The sequence below is a fragment of the Embiotoca jacksoni genome, unplaced genomic scaffold, assembly GCF_022577435.1.
Source record: "Embiotoca jacksoni isolate LCO1_2020_lvr unplaced genomic scaffold, fEmbJac1.0.p SCAF_24, whole genome shotgun sequence".
Classification (NCBI taxonomy): Eukaryota; Metazoa; Chordata; class Actinopteri; family Embiotocidae; genus Embiotoca; species Embiotoca jacksoni.
In genome coordinates this window covers 2,959,371-2,975,904 of record NW_027185375.1, presented here as the reverse complement: position 1 = coordinate 2,975,904, position 16,534 = coordinate 2,959,371, and the positions used below count along the sequence as shown (strand labels likewise).

At 42.0% G+C, this 16,534-nt stretch overlaps 2 protein-coding genes across 2 annotated transcripts in view; both read right to left on the bottom strand.

The window, feature by feature from the left end:
- Nucleotides 1-16,534, bottom strand: part of ank2b (ankyrin 2b, neuronal) — a 102,857-nt gene that overhangs the window by 6,592 nt on the left and 79,731 nt on the right. The window contains exons 41-46 of the mRNA XM_069159054.1: nucleotides 16,201-16,278; nucleotides 15,924-16,055; nucleotides 15,668-15,817; nucleotides 15,245-15,479; nucleotides 14,950-15,010; nucleotides 195-287 (exon numbers count right to left, since the gene is read on the bottom strand). Coding sequence (XP_069015155.1) covers nucleotides 195-287; nucleotides 14,950-15,010; nucleotides 15,245-15,479; nucleotides 15,668-15,817; nucleotides 15,924-16,055; nucleotides 16,201-16,278 — 749 coding nt within the window. The remainder of the gene's footprint in view (nucleotides 1-194; nucleotides 288-14,949; nucleotides 15,011-15,244; nucleotides 15,480-15,667; nucleotides 15,818-15,923; nucleotides 16,056-16,200; nucleotides 16,279-16,534) is intronic.
- LOC138203996 (uncharacterized) lies at nucleotides 294-14,940 on the bottom strand. The gene is made up of 2 exons (XM_069159053.1): nucleotides 2,938-14,940; nucleotides 294-2,532 (listed from the first exon to the last, which is right to left on the bottom strand). Exons 1-2 carry the CDS (start codon nucleotides 14,641-14,643, stop codon nucleotides 1,558-1,560), a joined length of 12,681 nt encoding a protein of 4,226 aa, XP_069015154.1. The 5' UTR covers nucleotides 14,644-14,940; the 3' UTR covers nucleotides 294-1,557.

The window sequence follows — 16,534 nt, the reverse complement described above, 5'->3', positions numbered from 1 at the left end:
CAAGAAGAGAAATCTATACCATGTGAATGCAGTAAGACTAGGATGTTCTGTAGTATAAGATTAACCTGGAAAGTCAAGTTCGGCATGAAAGAAAAGCCAGTAAAACACCAAGGAACACTAAAACTCTGCTACCCACTGACTCTCCTTCACTCCACGTTACAACAGGGCTGCACAGCCGCATCATGCTCGTTTACCTGAATGATTACTCTGCGTCGGACCACCCTGGTGGTCAGCACCTCCTCCTCTGAGCTATCAGAGGACAGCATCCCTAGCTCCTCTGCTATCTCCTGGGAGACAGCACACAACCAGCAGGGGTCAATAAACCAAGTCTCTAGAGTGTGACTGCAGCACACTCCAGCAGGCAGCGGCTGTGACTTCTTTTCTCTTAACTTCACTTTTATGTTTGCTTGACAAAAAGGTTTTTCATCAGATTAGAAATGCTGGAATAAAATAAAATTTGATGGCTGCACACATTAGTGATATGAGATGAAGAGAAGGCACAGTGATACAAAAAAAATGTTCAGACATGAAACAGACATGCAAGAATCAGAACCGGTGTGGGGGTCTGGTACGAAAGGTTTAAAATGCCGAAATAAATCAAACAAATAAATATAGTTAAGTGCAAAACAAACATTTCATATGTATTTACTTTTTAACTGGAACTATTACAATAAATATATACAAAAAAAAAACCCTATTATTTAGCTTGTTGGCTTTATTAGTTGAATTAACCATTTCTCACTGTGGTGTGTTGTGATGTGATTATTCTCAAGTATTTTATAATGCGGTAACGTTTGCATGTTAAAATAACACAACAGCACAGAAAATGTGAAATTGATCATGGTGCTATGAAATCTCATGATTAAATGTGTGTAATTATGTAAACTTTACAGCTTAGTAATTACTTGATACTATGTTTGTGCTACTCTTCTACATGTTACATTAACTATCACCACATTAAAGTCCAACAGATGTAACCCAGAACATATAAATATATATATTTAAATGATCAGTCCTTGTCCAATAGAAAAAGCTCTGAAATGGTTCTTAAATCTGAAAACAAACTAATAACTAAATTTGCTTTGGAGATTTCCTGGTCGGTCAATTTTTTTGCAGAAGATTTAAAAGAAACAAAAAGATGTATGATGCTGTATCTGACTTCTATTTAATTATGTTCTTGTTCTTGCTGATTCTCTGAGGGTATTTCACACACTGATAGGAACAATAACAACAAGCAAAAAGCAAATGGTGCAAAGAGATGCAGATGTAAACAAAATTTGATAAAGTTCTTTACAGCCTTTAAATATCACCAACGTTGCATTTTGAGGAACTGCAAATACATCACACCAGCAATGTCAAAAATAAGTTTGTTTTTTTATAGTTGTGACATTTCAGCAATTTTGTTGTGGGAGGCACTCATGCACACAACAGCACTCGTCAATCTTTTTTAGTTCACAGTGCAAACTGTGTGTTTAATCTACCGAGTCTCGAATGCAGCACCACAGCAATCAGGTAGAACCAGGTAAGACACCAACCAGTGCAGCACTGTGCTCATGCTCAACCTCTTACCCTTCCCAGGAAGTCGTCATCATCATAATACCCTGCCTGATCCCTGGAAGGAAGCTCCTCACATACAGGGAGGCCACTTCTTGTCTGACACTCCCGTGAAGCCTCCGAATCATATGCATATTCACCGAGACTTTCACTGCCAGAAGAGAAGCGCTTGTAGTCTTCCACCCGGAGGAAGGGTTGAGAACTGTACTGAGCGCTCCCTTGCAGGAAGCCAATATCAGGAGTACTCCCAGGTATTGGGGAAGGGGGCTCAGAGATGTGATAGCTATAGGCAATCTCATGTTTCTGGTTTAGGTCTTCTGGTTCAGAGAAGTCAGAGAAGGCTTGACTGCAGTCAAAGAATTCCAGATCTGAATCAGAGTGCTCAGGAGAGTCAGGGCCTTTACTGGGTTCCTTCAGCGGGACTCCTGATTCAAATTCGGAGACTGCTTTCTCAAATTCTGACACGACTCTCCTGAAGTCTGGGGAAAACTCAAAGTCGTCAACACTTTCAGACTCCGTCTTAATAGTCGGTTGGTTCACATCCTGAGCTGAGGTGGACTCACTAAACAGTGGAGACTCTGGGCTCAAGGAGGCTTTACTACATTCAGACACTCTGAGGGTTTGTTGTCCTGAAAATACTGCCTCGTAGTCCGGTGGCACCAGAAACTGAGCTGACATGGGGGAAAACAGCTCACTGGATTGTGCCTCTTTCGGGGACAACTCACACTCCGAGTGAGGCACATCTGACTCGACACATGAAGTCTCCTCATGTGTCGGTAGAAAAGGAGTCACCGCTCTGTGGGTAGTGTACGAGTTCCAGTCAGGTAGCTGCAGGGGAACCAGTGTCTTTGGCTTGTCGCCACTGAACAGCACACCTATTTTACTGGCATCCTGTGTCGATGTTGTAGCAGAAAACAGCTTGCTTTGCACCTCATCGTCTGTTTGAAACTGTGTTTGTCCTGATGTCTCAGGAGGAGCCTGTAAATAAAATGTCAACATGATCTGAGTAAGTTCAATATTAACCAGTGTGGAAATGCACCTCTGAAATGACATCGACGTTTCACCAGGTTAGCGTTTTTTTCATCCAGAACAACATCTTATTAAGTTCATAATGTGTAGCCAAAACATGCAACTTTAAAACATCTTATCATGCCCCAAATAAATCAGAACTGAATGAGAGTGATTAGTGATATACAAAATAGGATATTTTAAGTTTCCAGACACATCCCAAACGCATCATTAATGCACTCCACTTCGTTATTAGTTCCTCAAAACATGTCCTTGTGCATCACTCAGAGTTATTTGTTTTTTATGTAAGTGGGATATTACCAATTAGTCAAAAACAAGTGAGTCTTTGCTGGATTGTCATGCTCTCAGTCTTACCCTTTGAGAGTCTGTCTTGCTCTTTAGTTCTCCAGCACTATCGTTAAGGATCCTTTCTTCCTTTCTTTTTACATCTTTCACCGTTGATGGCTTCACAGACAAGTCTTTTCTGAAGTCTTCTTCACCAACAGTCATTTGTAAAGTTGAGCAGAGTCCAGCCTCTGATCCATGCCATTCTTTGTATGACAAACCTTCTGATTCTGATTCTTTCATTTCAGGTCTAAAATCTTCTTTGCCAGGCTGTTTCTCACAAGTTTGAATTAGTGATGGTGACACAGCCATTGGCCCTTTGTTAGGTAATGATGAAGAGTGGTCGGGCATTACAGGAGATGCCCCGTGGTTCAAAAGTTCTGAGTTTGAGAGTAACATCTCGATATCGTTATAACAAAAGTCTAATTCCTCATCTGATTCAAACGCTTCAGGGCTAAGAGGTCTTGGGCTATCATCAATCCAACAATCAATCTGTAGAGCCACAAACTCGGAGTCTGATGACAAAGACACTGGTGAAGATGATCTATCAACAGGGGTCGTATAATAAGAAGACAATATTCTCGTGAACTCAGGTACTGGTGAATCGGGCAATAGTTGTCTGAACTCGTTGACAGATGATATGGATTCAGGTGAGGAAGGTCTGTTAGTGTCAGCAGCTCTCCATGATGTGACCATAAGCTCGCACTCGGAATCTGAACTCAGTGACTCAGGCGATAATGACCCACGTGTCGTGGTGTACTCCTCTAGTGATACTGAAAACTGAGGGATGGGGGAGTCTGGAGACAGTGACCTGTTCTCATTGAACTCACACATTGATTCTGGAGATGATGCTCTTTTGTCAACCCTGTACATGGCTGATTCCAATGACATAGGTCTGTATTCAGGCAGTGACTGAGATGACAAAGGTCTGTGTTTCTCATTCCGACCCACAGACAGTCCTGATTCTGGAGATGAAGACCTGCCTTCTACAAAGTCAAACTCCAAATCCAGTGTCATGTAATCTATATCTGATGCTGAGGCTTCAGGTGAAGCTGATGTTGATCTCAGGAACTTTACACATTCTGGCAATGCCACTGTAAATTCTGGTAAGGGCGAATCTGGTGAAAGTGGTCTAAACTCATTGACTGATGCTATAGATTCTGGTGATGGCGCTCTTGCTTCTGTCACCATGACTGAATTGGGAGACATGGGTCTGTAGTCTATCAAGGACTCTGGTGAATACCATAGATTGTGATCCTCTATGTCAGATACTGATAAAACCACCCAATCATTATAACCCTCTGTTTGGTCCTCAGGTCCAGGAATTTCAAACGTGTACTTTGTCTGTCTGTATGGAGTTGTTCCTGAAGAGGAAATGTGTTCAGTCATTGGTGGAGGTGACTCTGAAATAGGTATGTCAGATATGAGTTGTGCATTGCCATAATCATCTATAGCCGTGTCCTTTGTAGTGAACTGATGTGTCACCTCTGACCGTGGTAGTATGGCAGTGGCATATGGCTCTCTTTTATCTTCTACTTTGTTATCCTGTTCATCTGTTACACTCCTCTCAGATTCTGTTGTGCTACCAATAAACTGCATAAATCCTGTTTTACTGCTGAAAATTTCTCCTGCATACTGAGGATCATGTACTTGAGAAATCAACTTCCATATCTCAGCATCATAAACGAGATTATACTCAGCCACCATAATGGCTGATTCCTCAGATGAGAAAGGCTTCATTGTTGTTGATAGAGCAGTGCTCTCAATGGTTGCCTCTGTGACAGCTGGGGCTTTTAATTCATTTATTGATGACTTGGGTGCTAGTGTTGTATCTGTATCTGAGTCTGGTGATGCTGATCTCTCTTCTGCACAAAATGGAACTGAACTTTGTGACAAATCATCAGAATCTGAGAATTCTACTGGTGATGTGCTTCTCATGGTCATGACATCCTCTATAAAAGTCTTTGTAAAATCAGGTATCGGTGAGTCAGGGGTGAGGGGTTTACATTCATCATCTGATCTCGCTGACAGAGTTGACAGTGTTCTCTTGTTGGGGACTTCTGTGTCAAATGAAGAAATACATGCCAAATCCCAGTCTATATCTGACAATAGTGATTCGGGAGACAAACTCCCATAGTGTGTTTCAACTGTTGCAGTCTCAAGAACATTTTGTGTAAACCGAGGAAGAGGTGAATCTGAAGACAACCTCTTGTGCTCATCAAGTGACTCAGTAGATTTGGGAGATACTGATCTAACGTTTCCAATTGACATCAATGCAACAGGTGACATGGGTTTGTATTCTGGTATGGACTCAGCTGAGAGGAGCCTCTCTTGTATGTCTGATTCCACTGATTCAGGAGAATCTGCTCGATCCTCAACACTGAAACTCATGGACATCAAACACTCACTCAAAGCATACTCGACATCTGAATCAATGGATTCAGGGGATGAGGACCGATACCCTATATTTACGATGAGACATTCACGTACTGCTGGTCTGTAATCAGGTATGGGTGAGTCTGGTGAAAGAACCTGACATTCATCTCCAGATGCTCCTGAGCCAGGTGAAAAGCATCTATTGTCATGAACCCATGATCCTTGGCTTATTACAATGTATTCAATATCTGAACATGTTGACTCAGGTGATGATGACCTACGTCCAAAAGTTGTTTCAGGTGATCCAAACACTGGTTGCACAAAGTCCAGTACAGGTGAATCAGTTAAAAGCCTGTTTGATGATAGAGATTCCAGAGAAGAAGGTCTGCTTTCCAAGAATGTTGGGGAAGGTGAGTCCATTTCCAGATCTGAAAATACTGACTGCGGTGACATGGACCTTAAGCTTAGTTGAGACATATTGGACTCATGAAGTTTAAATTGAGGAATGGGTGAGTCTGGTGAAAGAGGTCTAAATTCATCTTGGGATGCAGTCGAACCAGGAGATGCTGGTCTGTCCTCAAAAAGCCAAGGGATACACAAATCTGTCTCTAAATCATCATCATCTGACTGTACTGACTCAGGTGATGTGGATCTGTATCTCACACCTAACACAGAGGGTTCAGTCCTTGTGTACTGGGGTACTGGAGAGTCTGGAGAAAAACATCTATCATTAGAGTCAGACACCCCTGATTGGCGTGATTCTGCTCTGTCCTCAAAATCAAACATCTGTGAAATCAAAGGAGCATATTCTAGTTCTGAAGCCTCTGATTCAGGTGAGGAGGTCCTTGAGTTCATATGTGATATGTATGGCTCTTGTATTATTAGTGTAAATTGAGGAATGGGGGAGTCTGGTGAAAGAGGTCTAAATTCATCTTGGGATGCAGTCGAACCAGGAGATGCTGGTCTGTCCTCAAAAAGCCAAGGGATACACAAATCTATCTCTAAATCATCATCATCTGACTGTACTGACTCAGGTGATGTGGATCTGTATCTCACACCTAACACAGAGGGTTCAGTCCTTGTGTACTGGGGTACTGGAGAGTCTGGAGAAAAACATCTATCATTAGAGTCAGACACCCCTGATTGGCGTGATTCTGCTCTGTCCTCAAAATCAAACATCTGTGAAATCAAAGGAGCATATTCTAGTTCTGAAGCCTCTGATTCAGGTGAGGAGGACCTTGAGTTCATATGTGATATGTATGACTCTTGTATTATCAGTGTAAATTGAGGAATGGGGGAGTCTGGTGAAAGAGGTCTAAATTCATCTTGGGATGCAGTCGAACCAGGAGATGCTGGTCTGTCCTCAAAAAGCCAAGGGATACACAAATCTGTCTCTAAATCATCATCTGACTGTACTGACTCAGGTGATGTGGATCTGTATCTCACACCTAACACAGAGGGTTCAGTCCTTGTGTACTGGGGTACTGGAGAGTCTGGAGAAAAACATCTATCATTAGAGTCAGACACCCCTGATTGGCGTGATTCTGCTCTGTCCTCAAAATCAAACATCTGTGAAATCAAAGGAGCATATTCTAGTTCTGAAGCCTCTGATTCAGGTGAGGAGGACCTTGAGTTCATATGTGATATGTATGACTCTTGTATTATCAGTGTAAATTGAGGAATGGGGGAGTCTGGTGAAAGAGGTCTAAATTCATCTTGGGATGCAGTCGAACCAGGAGATGCTGGTCTGTCCTCAAAAAGCCAAGGGATACACAAATCTATCTCTAAATCATCATCATCTGACTGTACTGACTCAGGTGATGTGGATCTGTGTCTCACACCTAACACAGAGGGTTCAGTCCTTGTGTACTGGGGTACTGGAGAGTCTGGAGAAAAACATCTATCATTAGAGTCAGACACCCCTGATTGGCGTGATTCTGCTCTGTCCTCAAAATCAAACATCTGTGAAATCAAAGGAGCATATTCTAGTTCTGAAGCCTCTGATTCAGGTGAGGAGGTCCTTGAGTTCATATGTGATATGTATGGCTCTTGTATTATTAGTGTAAATTGAGGAATGGGGGAGTCTGGTGAAAGAGGTCTAAATTCATCTTGGGATGCAGTCGAACCAGGAGATGCTGGTCTGTCCTCAAAAAGCCAAGGGATACACAAATCTATCTCTAAATCATCATCATCTGACTGTACTGACTCAGGTGATGTGGATCTGTATCTCACACCTAACACAGAGGGTTCAGTCCTTGTGTACTGGGGTACTGGAGAGTCTGGAGAAAAACATCTATCATTAGAGTCAGACACCCCTGATTGGCGTGATTCTGCTCTGTCCTCAAAATCAAACATCTGTGAAATCAAAGGAGCATATTCTAGTTCTGAAGCCTCTGATTCAGGTGAGGAGGACCTGTAATAATTGAACGTAAGATATGTCTCCAGTGAAGTATGTCTGAAGTCAGGTACAGGGGAATCAGGAGAAAGTCTTGTGTTTTCACTAAGAGATGGTAAGGACTCAGGAGATAAAGGACAGCCTTCTGTGACCATGAGAGAATATAATTCCATTTCCAAATCTGACACCACTGATTCAGATGAGGAGGACCTTGAGTTCATATGTGATATGTATGACTCTTGTACTGTCTGTGTAAATTGAGGAATGGGTGAGTCTGGTGAAAGAGGTCTAAATTGATCTTTGGATCCAGTCAAACCAGGAGATGCTGGTCTGTCCTCAGAAAGCCAAGGAATACACAAATCTGTCTCTAAATCCTCATCTAAATATACTGACCCTGGTGATGTGGATCTACATGTTGCTGTCAAAGTGCTAGGTTCAGTATGTGTGTATTGGGGTATGGGTGAGTCTGGAGACAGATGTTGGTATTCATACAAAGACAAACTTGACTGTGGAGAATCTAGTCTCTCTTCAACTTCAAACAGCTGAGAAATTAATGGAGCAAATTCCATTTCTGATACATCTGATTCAGGTGATGATGACCTGTCACCATTGGCATCAAGGTGTGCAACTGGCAAAGCCAATCTGAATTCAGGTATGGGAGAATCAGGTGACAGTCTTTTACTGAGTGATGCTATAGAGTCAGGAGATGAAGGTCGATCTTCAAATAACATCATCGTACAGTACATTTCCACTTCTGAATCGGATGACACTGACTCTGGTGAAGAGGATCTATGTACCATGTATGTGTTTATGGACTCTTGCAGAACCTGTCTAAACTCTTTAATAGGGGAGTCTGGTGAAAGAGCTCTGAATTCATTAAGAGAGCCAGTTGATTCAGGAGAGGCTGATCTGAGATATGACATTAACATCAGTGACGCAGGGGAGAAAGATCTACAATCTGATTCAGAATTAGTTGACAAATGTCTCTCTTCAACTTCTGGTTCAAATGAGTTGGGAGTATCTGGTCTAACTTCAGTATCAAGTGGGGAATTAATTACAGGTGAAAACTCAACGTCTGATGTAACTGATCCATGAAATTCTGACCTAAACCCAACAAATGATGGGTAACGTTCTGCTACTCTTGCTATGAAGTGAGGTACAGGTGAATCCGGTGACAGGGACCGGTGTTCTCCAGATGCTACCGAATCAGGCGACCCAGGTCGGTGCTCGTCTCTTACTGATGCAAATAATTCATCTTCATATTCTATATCAGAAAAACAAACTAACCCAGGTGACGTAGATCTGCATTCAGCAGTTATAATAGTTGGAGAGTGAAATATCAACTGTCTGAATTCAGGTATTGGGGAATCAGGTGAAAGGGACCTGAACTCATTTTCAGAATCAGGCGTGAAAGTTCTCTGCTTCACCTCAAACAATGGTGTGTCCAAAACTTCCAATTCATTGTCTGACATGTCAAAAGTAGGAGAAGTTGACCATGTCCCTGAAACTAACACAGCTGGTTCTATACTTTGGCTAAACTGCGGTAGGGGAGAGTCTGGAGATAAAGCCTTTAACTCATTAATAGATGCTGTTGAATCAGGAGAAGAAAAAGCTCTTATTTCTGCTAATAATAGCAGTGACAGAGGTGACATGGACCTGTATTCTGGGACTGATTCTGGCGAAAGTGGCCTCATCTCAATTTCTGATGACACTGAAAGAGGAGAACCCGATCTGTCTTGAATCCAGGACTCAGCAGGAATGAACCCTGATGCATCTTCAAGTGGAACATATGCTGTACTAGTCTCCGCATTGTCAAACACTCCAGCTCTGTGTACATAATGAGGGTCATATAGCTGACATATCAGCTTGTGTTTTCTAAATGTTGCCTCAGATGCATTTTGCCCGTGTTCAAGCATGGAAACAACTGATTCAGGTGAGTCTGCTCTCTGGTCTGTGAAGTCCAATGAGGTTGAAAACCCATATTCAGTATCTGAAAGCAGTGACTCTGGTGAGGAGGACCAGTACCCACATGCAGCTGTAACTGATTCAGGTACCAAAGGCCTAAAGTCTAGTATGGGTGAGTCAGGTGATAGTGCTCCGTTTTCATCTACAGATATTGCTGAACTAGGTGATGATGGTCTGCTTTCGTTTAAAATTCTAGCCATGCAAAGGTCGGATTCTGGGGAATATGGCCAAGATTGTAAAATGTAAGCAATGTCACTGGAAAACTGGGGGACTGGAGAATCTGTCATTTCCCCAGGCGATACAGGCCTATAGACTGATTCAGAATCAGGTGACAATAGCCTCTCTTTCCCCTCTGCATTGCATGAATCTGCAATGTCCAACTTCTCACTATCCTCTGACTGTCTCTCTTTCAAATCTGAATCATCCGGAACATAGTCAATTCTTGTTCCAGCATACTCAAAAACCCCTGTTTTACTGGAAAACATCTCCCCAACATACTGAGGATCATTTATCTGAGAAATGAGCTTCCAAAGTTCAACATCATAAACAAGTTTATAGACTGGTACTCTGATTGCTTTAAGAGGTTGACTACTACCACCCAAAAGTTTTTCTGTGGTCTGTGATACTTGTGATTCTGGCAGGCCAGGTCCCTGCTCAGAAATAGTTATGTCTACACTTGATTGTGCATTTTCAACATTAGAAATCACTGACTGTGGAGATGGTAACCTTTGGGTAATAAAGGGAACTGATCCAGTACCCCCTATTTTGAATTCAGATATTAGTAAATCACCTTTATAGTCATCTCCAGAAAATAAATCAGGAGATGATGGTCTCCCTTCAGAGCACACCGACAGACACAGAGCCCCATATTCAACATCTGAGAAAACTGAAACAGGTGATGAGGCTCTTTCCAGTGAGGTTAAAGCAGGAAATTCTTGTAAGACCCATCCAAACTCTGGAATAGGTGAGTCAGGTGAAAGTGCCCTGTCCATGTTTATAGAGCATACTGAATCAGGAGATGATGGTCTCCCTTCAGAGCACACCAACAGACACACAGCCCCATATTCAATATCTGAGCAAACTGAAACAGGTGATGAGGACCTTTCCAGTGTGGTCAAAGCAGGGATTTCTTGTAAAAACTGTCCAAAATCTGGAACAGGAGACTCAGGTGAAAGTGGCCTGTTTTCGTTAAAAGAATCTGCTGATGATGGTCTGCTCTCAGCGGATAAATATGCCAAAGAGACAGACCCATATTCTAGATCTGAGCCATCTGATTCAAATGATGAAGACCAATCCAAAACAGCAACAGACTCGTGTAAAGACTGTCTGAAGTCCGGAATAGGTGAGTCAGGTGATAGTGCCCTGTCTATGTTTATAGACAATACTGAATCAGGAGATGATTGTCTTCCATCAGAGCACACCGACAGACACACAGCCCCATATTCTATATCTGAGCAAACTGAAACAGGTGATAAGGATCTTTCCAGTGTGGTCAAAGCAGGAAATCCTTGTAAAACCCATCTAAACTCTGGAATAGGTGAGTCAGGTGAAAGTGTCCTGTTTTCATCATCAGATTGCGCAGATGATGGTCTGCTCTCAGTGAGTAATGATGCCAAAAAGACAGACCCATATTCTAGATCTGAGCCATCTGATTCAAATGATGAAGACCAATCCAATACCACATTGGCAATGGACTCGGGTAAAGACTGTCTAAAGTCGGGAATAGGTGAGTCAGGGGACAGTGCCCTGTCTATGTTTATGGAGCATACTGAATCAGGAGATGATGGTCTGACCTCAAAAAGCAGTGAAATGTTTAAATCAGTCTCCAGTTCCAGATCTGAAAATACTGACTCAGTTGACACTGATCTATAATAAACAGGTTGAGAAAAAGAGGCAAGATAATGAGGAATAGGGGAATCTGTTCTTAAAGATGACTGACTATCTACAGATCTGTCTGAGTGGGATGAATCTGGTCTAAATGTGTCCAGCAGCTTTAGCGATTCTGGTGACATAGGTCTATTTTCTGCTTCAGAATCAAGTGAAAGTGAAAGTTCTGCATTTTCCTGGTAAGATTCCATCCTTGTTCCATGAAACTGAAAGCTTCCTATTTTATTCATGATTGTTTCTCCTTCATACTGTGGGTCACGGATTTGAGAGATGAGCTTCCAAAGTTCTTCATTATGAGTTAAACTGTAGACTGGCACAGAGAGATCTGTTAAAGGTATATGATGCTGAGGTACAGAAGCCAAAAACGTTTTGAGTATTTGCTGACCTGTAGGTAAATTTGTAGATAATGCCAATGATAATTTTAGATCCTCTGATGCAGTTTCTGGCGACAAAGAAGACAACGTCTGATCAAATGCTTGTGTCTCTTCATATGCTTCAGGTGTAAAGTCAGATGATTCTTTTTGGTATTTTGTAACATTTTCTGCACGTTTGTAACCAGCTTTGATTACTTTCTTAGATTTTTTCTTAATACATTCAGTCTTCTCACTTACAAGAGTGTACATTTCCTCCTTTGACTTTTCAGCATTCAACAATTCATGAGATAATTCCTCTGTATTTCCATCAGTTGACAAGACCTCAGCTCCTGCTGTTGGTGTGGCAATGTTTTGGTCAGACTGACTACCATCAGGCTCTATGAACTTTTTCTTGGAAGCCTTAGTTTTATTATGTTTCTTAGGATTTTCTTCTGTAGACTTTGATGTTTTAGACTTCTCTACATCAACAGTTTCATGTGTACTTGTCATTAACTTTTCAACCCATGCTTCTTCTGCCACAGCTGTCGCTTGTGCCGGTTCAAGAGTCAATTCTTCCTCAGGAAGTAGGTCTGTGTCTGGATTTGGCAACTGCCCATAATCATTTACACAGCAACTAGAATTAGGAGATAATGGCCTCCCCTCAAAATATGATAACAAGGGCATGGCCTCATATTCTAGATCTGACAACACAGATTCTGGTGATGATGGGTGATAATTAATACTGACAGCATGATGCACAAATGGCATATAATGGGGTATAGGAGAATCTGGGGACAGGCGTTCATTTAATGTTTCTAAATCAGGAGAATATGCTCTAATGTCTAACATCACTGACTGTGGCGACATTGGTCTGTAGTCGGGGATTGAGCCTGGAGAAAGTGGTCTTTCCTCAAAATCAGACATAGAAATAACAACCCAGTCATCATCATACTCAGATACTAATTCCACTGGTGATGCTGGTTTGTTCTCTGTAGCCAATACTGGTGACTTTGGTCCATAATCAGCAGGTTTGGAATGACACACTATCTGTTCAGAGTCAATTGAGTCAGGGGAGGTTGTTCTAGGTTTAACAACAGGTAAAACCGATTCAGACTCATCTCCAGATACAACTGAATTGGGTGATGAAGCTCTGTTCTCATGGTTGAATGATGCTGGAGAGATAGAGCCATGTTCTACATCCGAGCATACTGACTCTGGTGGACTGGATCTCTTACCTATTGTTACAAATGCTGAGTCAGGCCAGCTGTGACTGAATTCAGGAATAGGTGAATCAGGTGATAGTGCTATATATTCATTCATGGATGCTACAGATTGTGGAGATGAAAGCATGTCTTCACAAAGCGTTGATAAAAGTGTCGTTTCAAATCCCAAGTCTGGTGAAAGCCGACAACGCGCAATGTTGGACTGAATGGATTCAGGAGATGATGATCTCATCTCATGGAGATGAGGAGTCACGTGCTTGGAAGATGTAAAAAGCCAATCCACTGTTTCTGTAGACTGGGGTGATGAGGCTCTGTCCTCGATGTCAAAAGTCAATGACTGAGGTGAGATGGATCCCTCACCACTATAATCACTGCCTGGTGACACTGGTCTGCCAAATGGTCTTTTATTGGAAACCATAGGAGTTAATGGCCTTTCCTCTGCTTCTGATGTTAACAGCGTAGGAATGCCTCTTGGTCCGACCATAAATGGTTGCAACTTGACAAAAGCCCCAACATCACCAGGTTCCCATGGAAAAACGGTGGGTGGGAGGGGAGACAAGGGCCTAAATTGAGGCACTGGAGAATCAGGTGCAAGGAAGTTCATCTCATTGACTGACAACACTGATTCAGGTGATGAAGCCCTACTCTCTGTTAGCAATATAGCTGCATCAGTAGAACATTCAGATGAAGATGATCTATCATGGGCTGAGTCTTGAAGGTCACAAATGCTTTCAGAGATTGATTCAGTTGAACCGACTGATCCAGGTGATTCAAATTCAATTATTGACTCCGCAGAGACCACAACCTCCTTTTGAGGTGCATTATGTTTGAGTGACAGCATTTTCTCAAAGTCGTCCTCTGCACCAGGTGTAGCTGACATGGAACTATCTACCAAAACAACATCTACCTTCTCAAACATTGAGTCATGTGGCACCTGAATGAAGGCAGCTGGGGTAATGAATTCTGTTTGTTGAGACAATATACCTTGAATTTGAGGGCTGACATCAGAAGAATCGACTAATGCCTGAACGGGTGTATGCTGGGTTTGATTTATGCCATGAATCGATTTGACATCAAGATCACCTGAGGCCTGGTAAACATCGGTGTCAAGTATAGAGTTTGTAACATCTTCATCAGCTTTTGTGCGTCTGGCAGCGCTCTGAACCTCATCTTTCATGATTCCTTGGATTGTGTCATCAGGGGATGAAGTAATAGGCAATACAGACACATCCTCACTATCTGAATTCATCAGCTCAACATCATATCCATACAGGACTTCATAAAGTCGAAGCGAAACTTCATCTATGTGTCTTTTGTCCATATGTTTGGCATGAGTGCATTCTGTTGTCACACTGACAGGACCAGAAGAAGGCAGTGAAATAGATTGAGTGGGCTGGTGCATTTGTTCACCTGAAGGTTGCTGAGTAAGGTGTATTTTTGCAGAGACCTGAACGGTCTCCGTAAGCTCCATAGACAGTTTTCTGAAGTCTTCCTCAGCTTGCTCACTTTCAATCAAGCTATCTCCAAAATCAGTCATAGACAACGGTCGACTTTCGCATACACCTGTCCGAGAGGTATTGGACGTCTCTCGCCAAGGTAATGGGACTAAATCTTGAGTGTTGTATGCAGAATGGGTGGTTTGTAGACACTCCAAACTCCAATCCTCTCCTCCCTCTGCCCCCTCACATTCAGTGCTCCCCTCTTCATCACATGGTTCTAAAGTGAGTTTGGGAGGTGGTGTAATCTGGGCACATAACTTGGGTCCCCCTTTGTACACAGGGTCTATGACATGGGATCGGAGATTGTAGGGAGAGGTGCGGTACAAATTGAAGAAAGGACTTACTTGTTTAAAACTGCCTGTGTTTACAGAGTCTGTCAACTCCTCATATATTCTTTGTGATGAGCTGCAAAAAAAGATAATTTCAATATTTAGTCATGAGATGACTGATTCCAAAAGAATAGTATCTGATACATTTTTCATATCCTCAGAGTATTCCTTAATTTTGTCATAACATAGAATATAGTTCACAAAACACAAATTTAAACAATGTAAATTTAAGCAGTAACGATTACACTATCTATTTAAGTCCAACTAGTATCTAAAAAGTCGAAAATCTGAAACTTTTGGGATAACATACTATGCTGTTTCCATCTCCTTTTGTAGTTTCTCTTTCTGGGAATTTCTGAGAAGGCCTGTTGCTGTGGAGTCTGTCTCTGACCGTCCTGTCATGTCGTGAAGTGATGACAAACTGGAGGACAGATCTTCTGCTGACACCATGGGTACTTTGTGTCCTGAACCTGGATGCCTGTTTGCAGCCACTGTATGCCTGCCTGGCCTGGGGCTGTCGATGTCTTCATGAAGGGCAGAAAAACCTGAACGGACATACATGGTCGGTACACAGTACTGGGCGTGTCAGAATGTGTGATTGAATTTTAAAGTTGACTTTAAAAAAGTACACTTTTAAAATTGAATTGAATTAAAGGAAAGCAATCAATTCTAACTTTTTACACTGACATAATTGCCAATTAATCAGTCTGCCAAGTTTACACTGCTTATTCACCTTCACTATGGTCCAGCGCTATGGTCCGCTCAATTTCTGCATAGGTGTGTGATGATGTCTCCTCTTGAGTGGATCTGATTATCTTGGTTTCGATGAGGTGAACAATGTCCATTCGGTTGATCTTAGTCAGTCTTTTTATAAGTGATGCATCTGTTGAAACAGGGAACAAATTTAAAAAGTGTCACTTTTAAAAACTGAATGAGAACTCCTTCTTTTTGTTCCAGAACTGTGAATCACACAGGTACTTATCACTGACCTGTTGCATGCTTTCCCTCACTCTCTACCCACACGTTCAAAAGGGCATGGCTTTGATCTTGCAGTGAGTTGGGGTTTTCAATTCTTATCAGGTTGATCCTTTCCTCACTGAAGTTCAGTTCTCGTGCTAGCTCTATTGGAAAAATGAAGATATAGCAATGATTATGGTAATCTGAATGTAAATTTGAAATATCTGGTGTCTCTTGGGAGCCTGCCAAAACTCAAGTGATGATATTTTGAGCTTGATTGCTTGATCAATGTAATTATGTATGACTCACCTGTCCAGCTGAAGCCCAGGTGGTCGCCTATAATGGCCAACCGTTGCTCTTTTCTCTCTGCTTCATCTTGTGGATCTACTGCAAATACCACCAGATAGCCATGAGCGGTCAGAGCCGCAATGTTTACCAAATTAAGTCACATTCACAAATAGTGTTGGAAAAACATCTTCACTGGCTTTCTTGTTTGTGTCCTATTGACAGTTTGGTCAAGCGTCATATACCATTGATTAAGGAATTGTAACCTAGAACATAGTACATATGTCTTTAAAGAGTAGACACTATGATTAAAAAATTAACATTTCAATTCTTACAAAATTGTTGACATTGCACATGA

Excerpts from the sequence above, each read along its gene's own strand:
- LOC138203996 (XM_069159053.1), bottom strand. The coding sequence starts at position 14,643 with ATGACTGATTTTGGAGATAGCTTGATTGAAAGTGAGCAAGCTGAGGAA. Across the intron at positions 2,533-2,937 it reads GCAAGACAGACTCTCAAAGG|GCTCCTCCTGAGACATCAGG; the intron begins GTAAGACTGAGA and ends TTTTATTTACAG.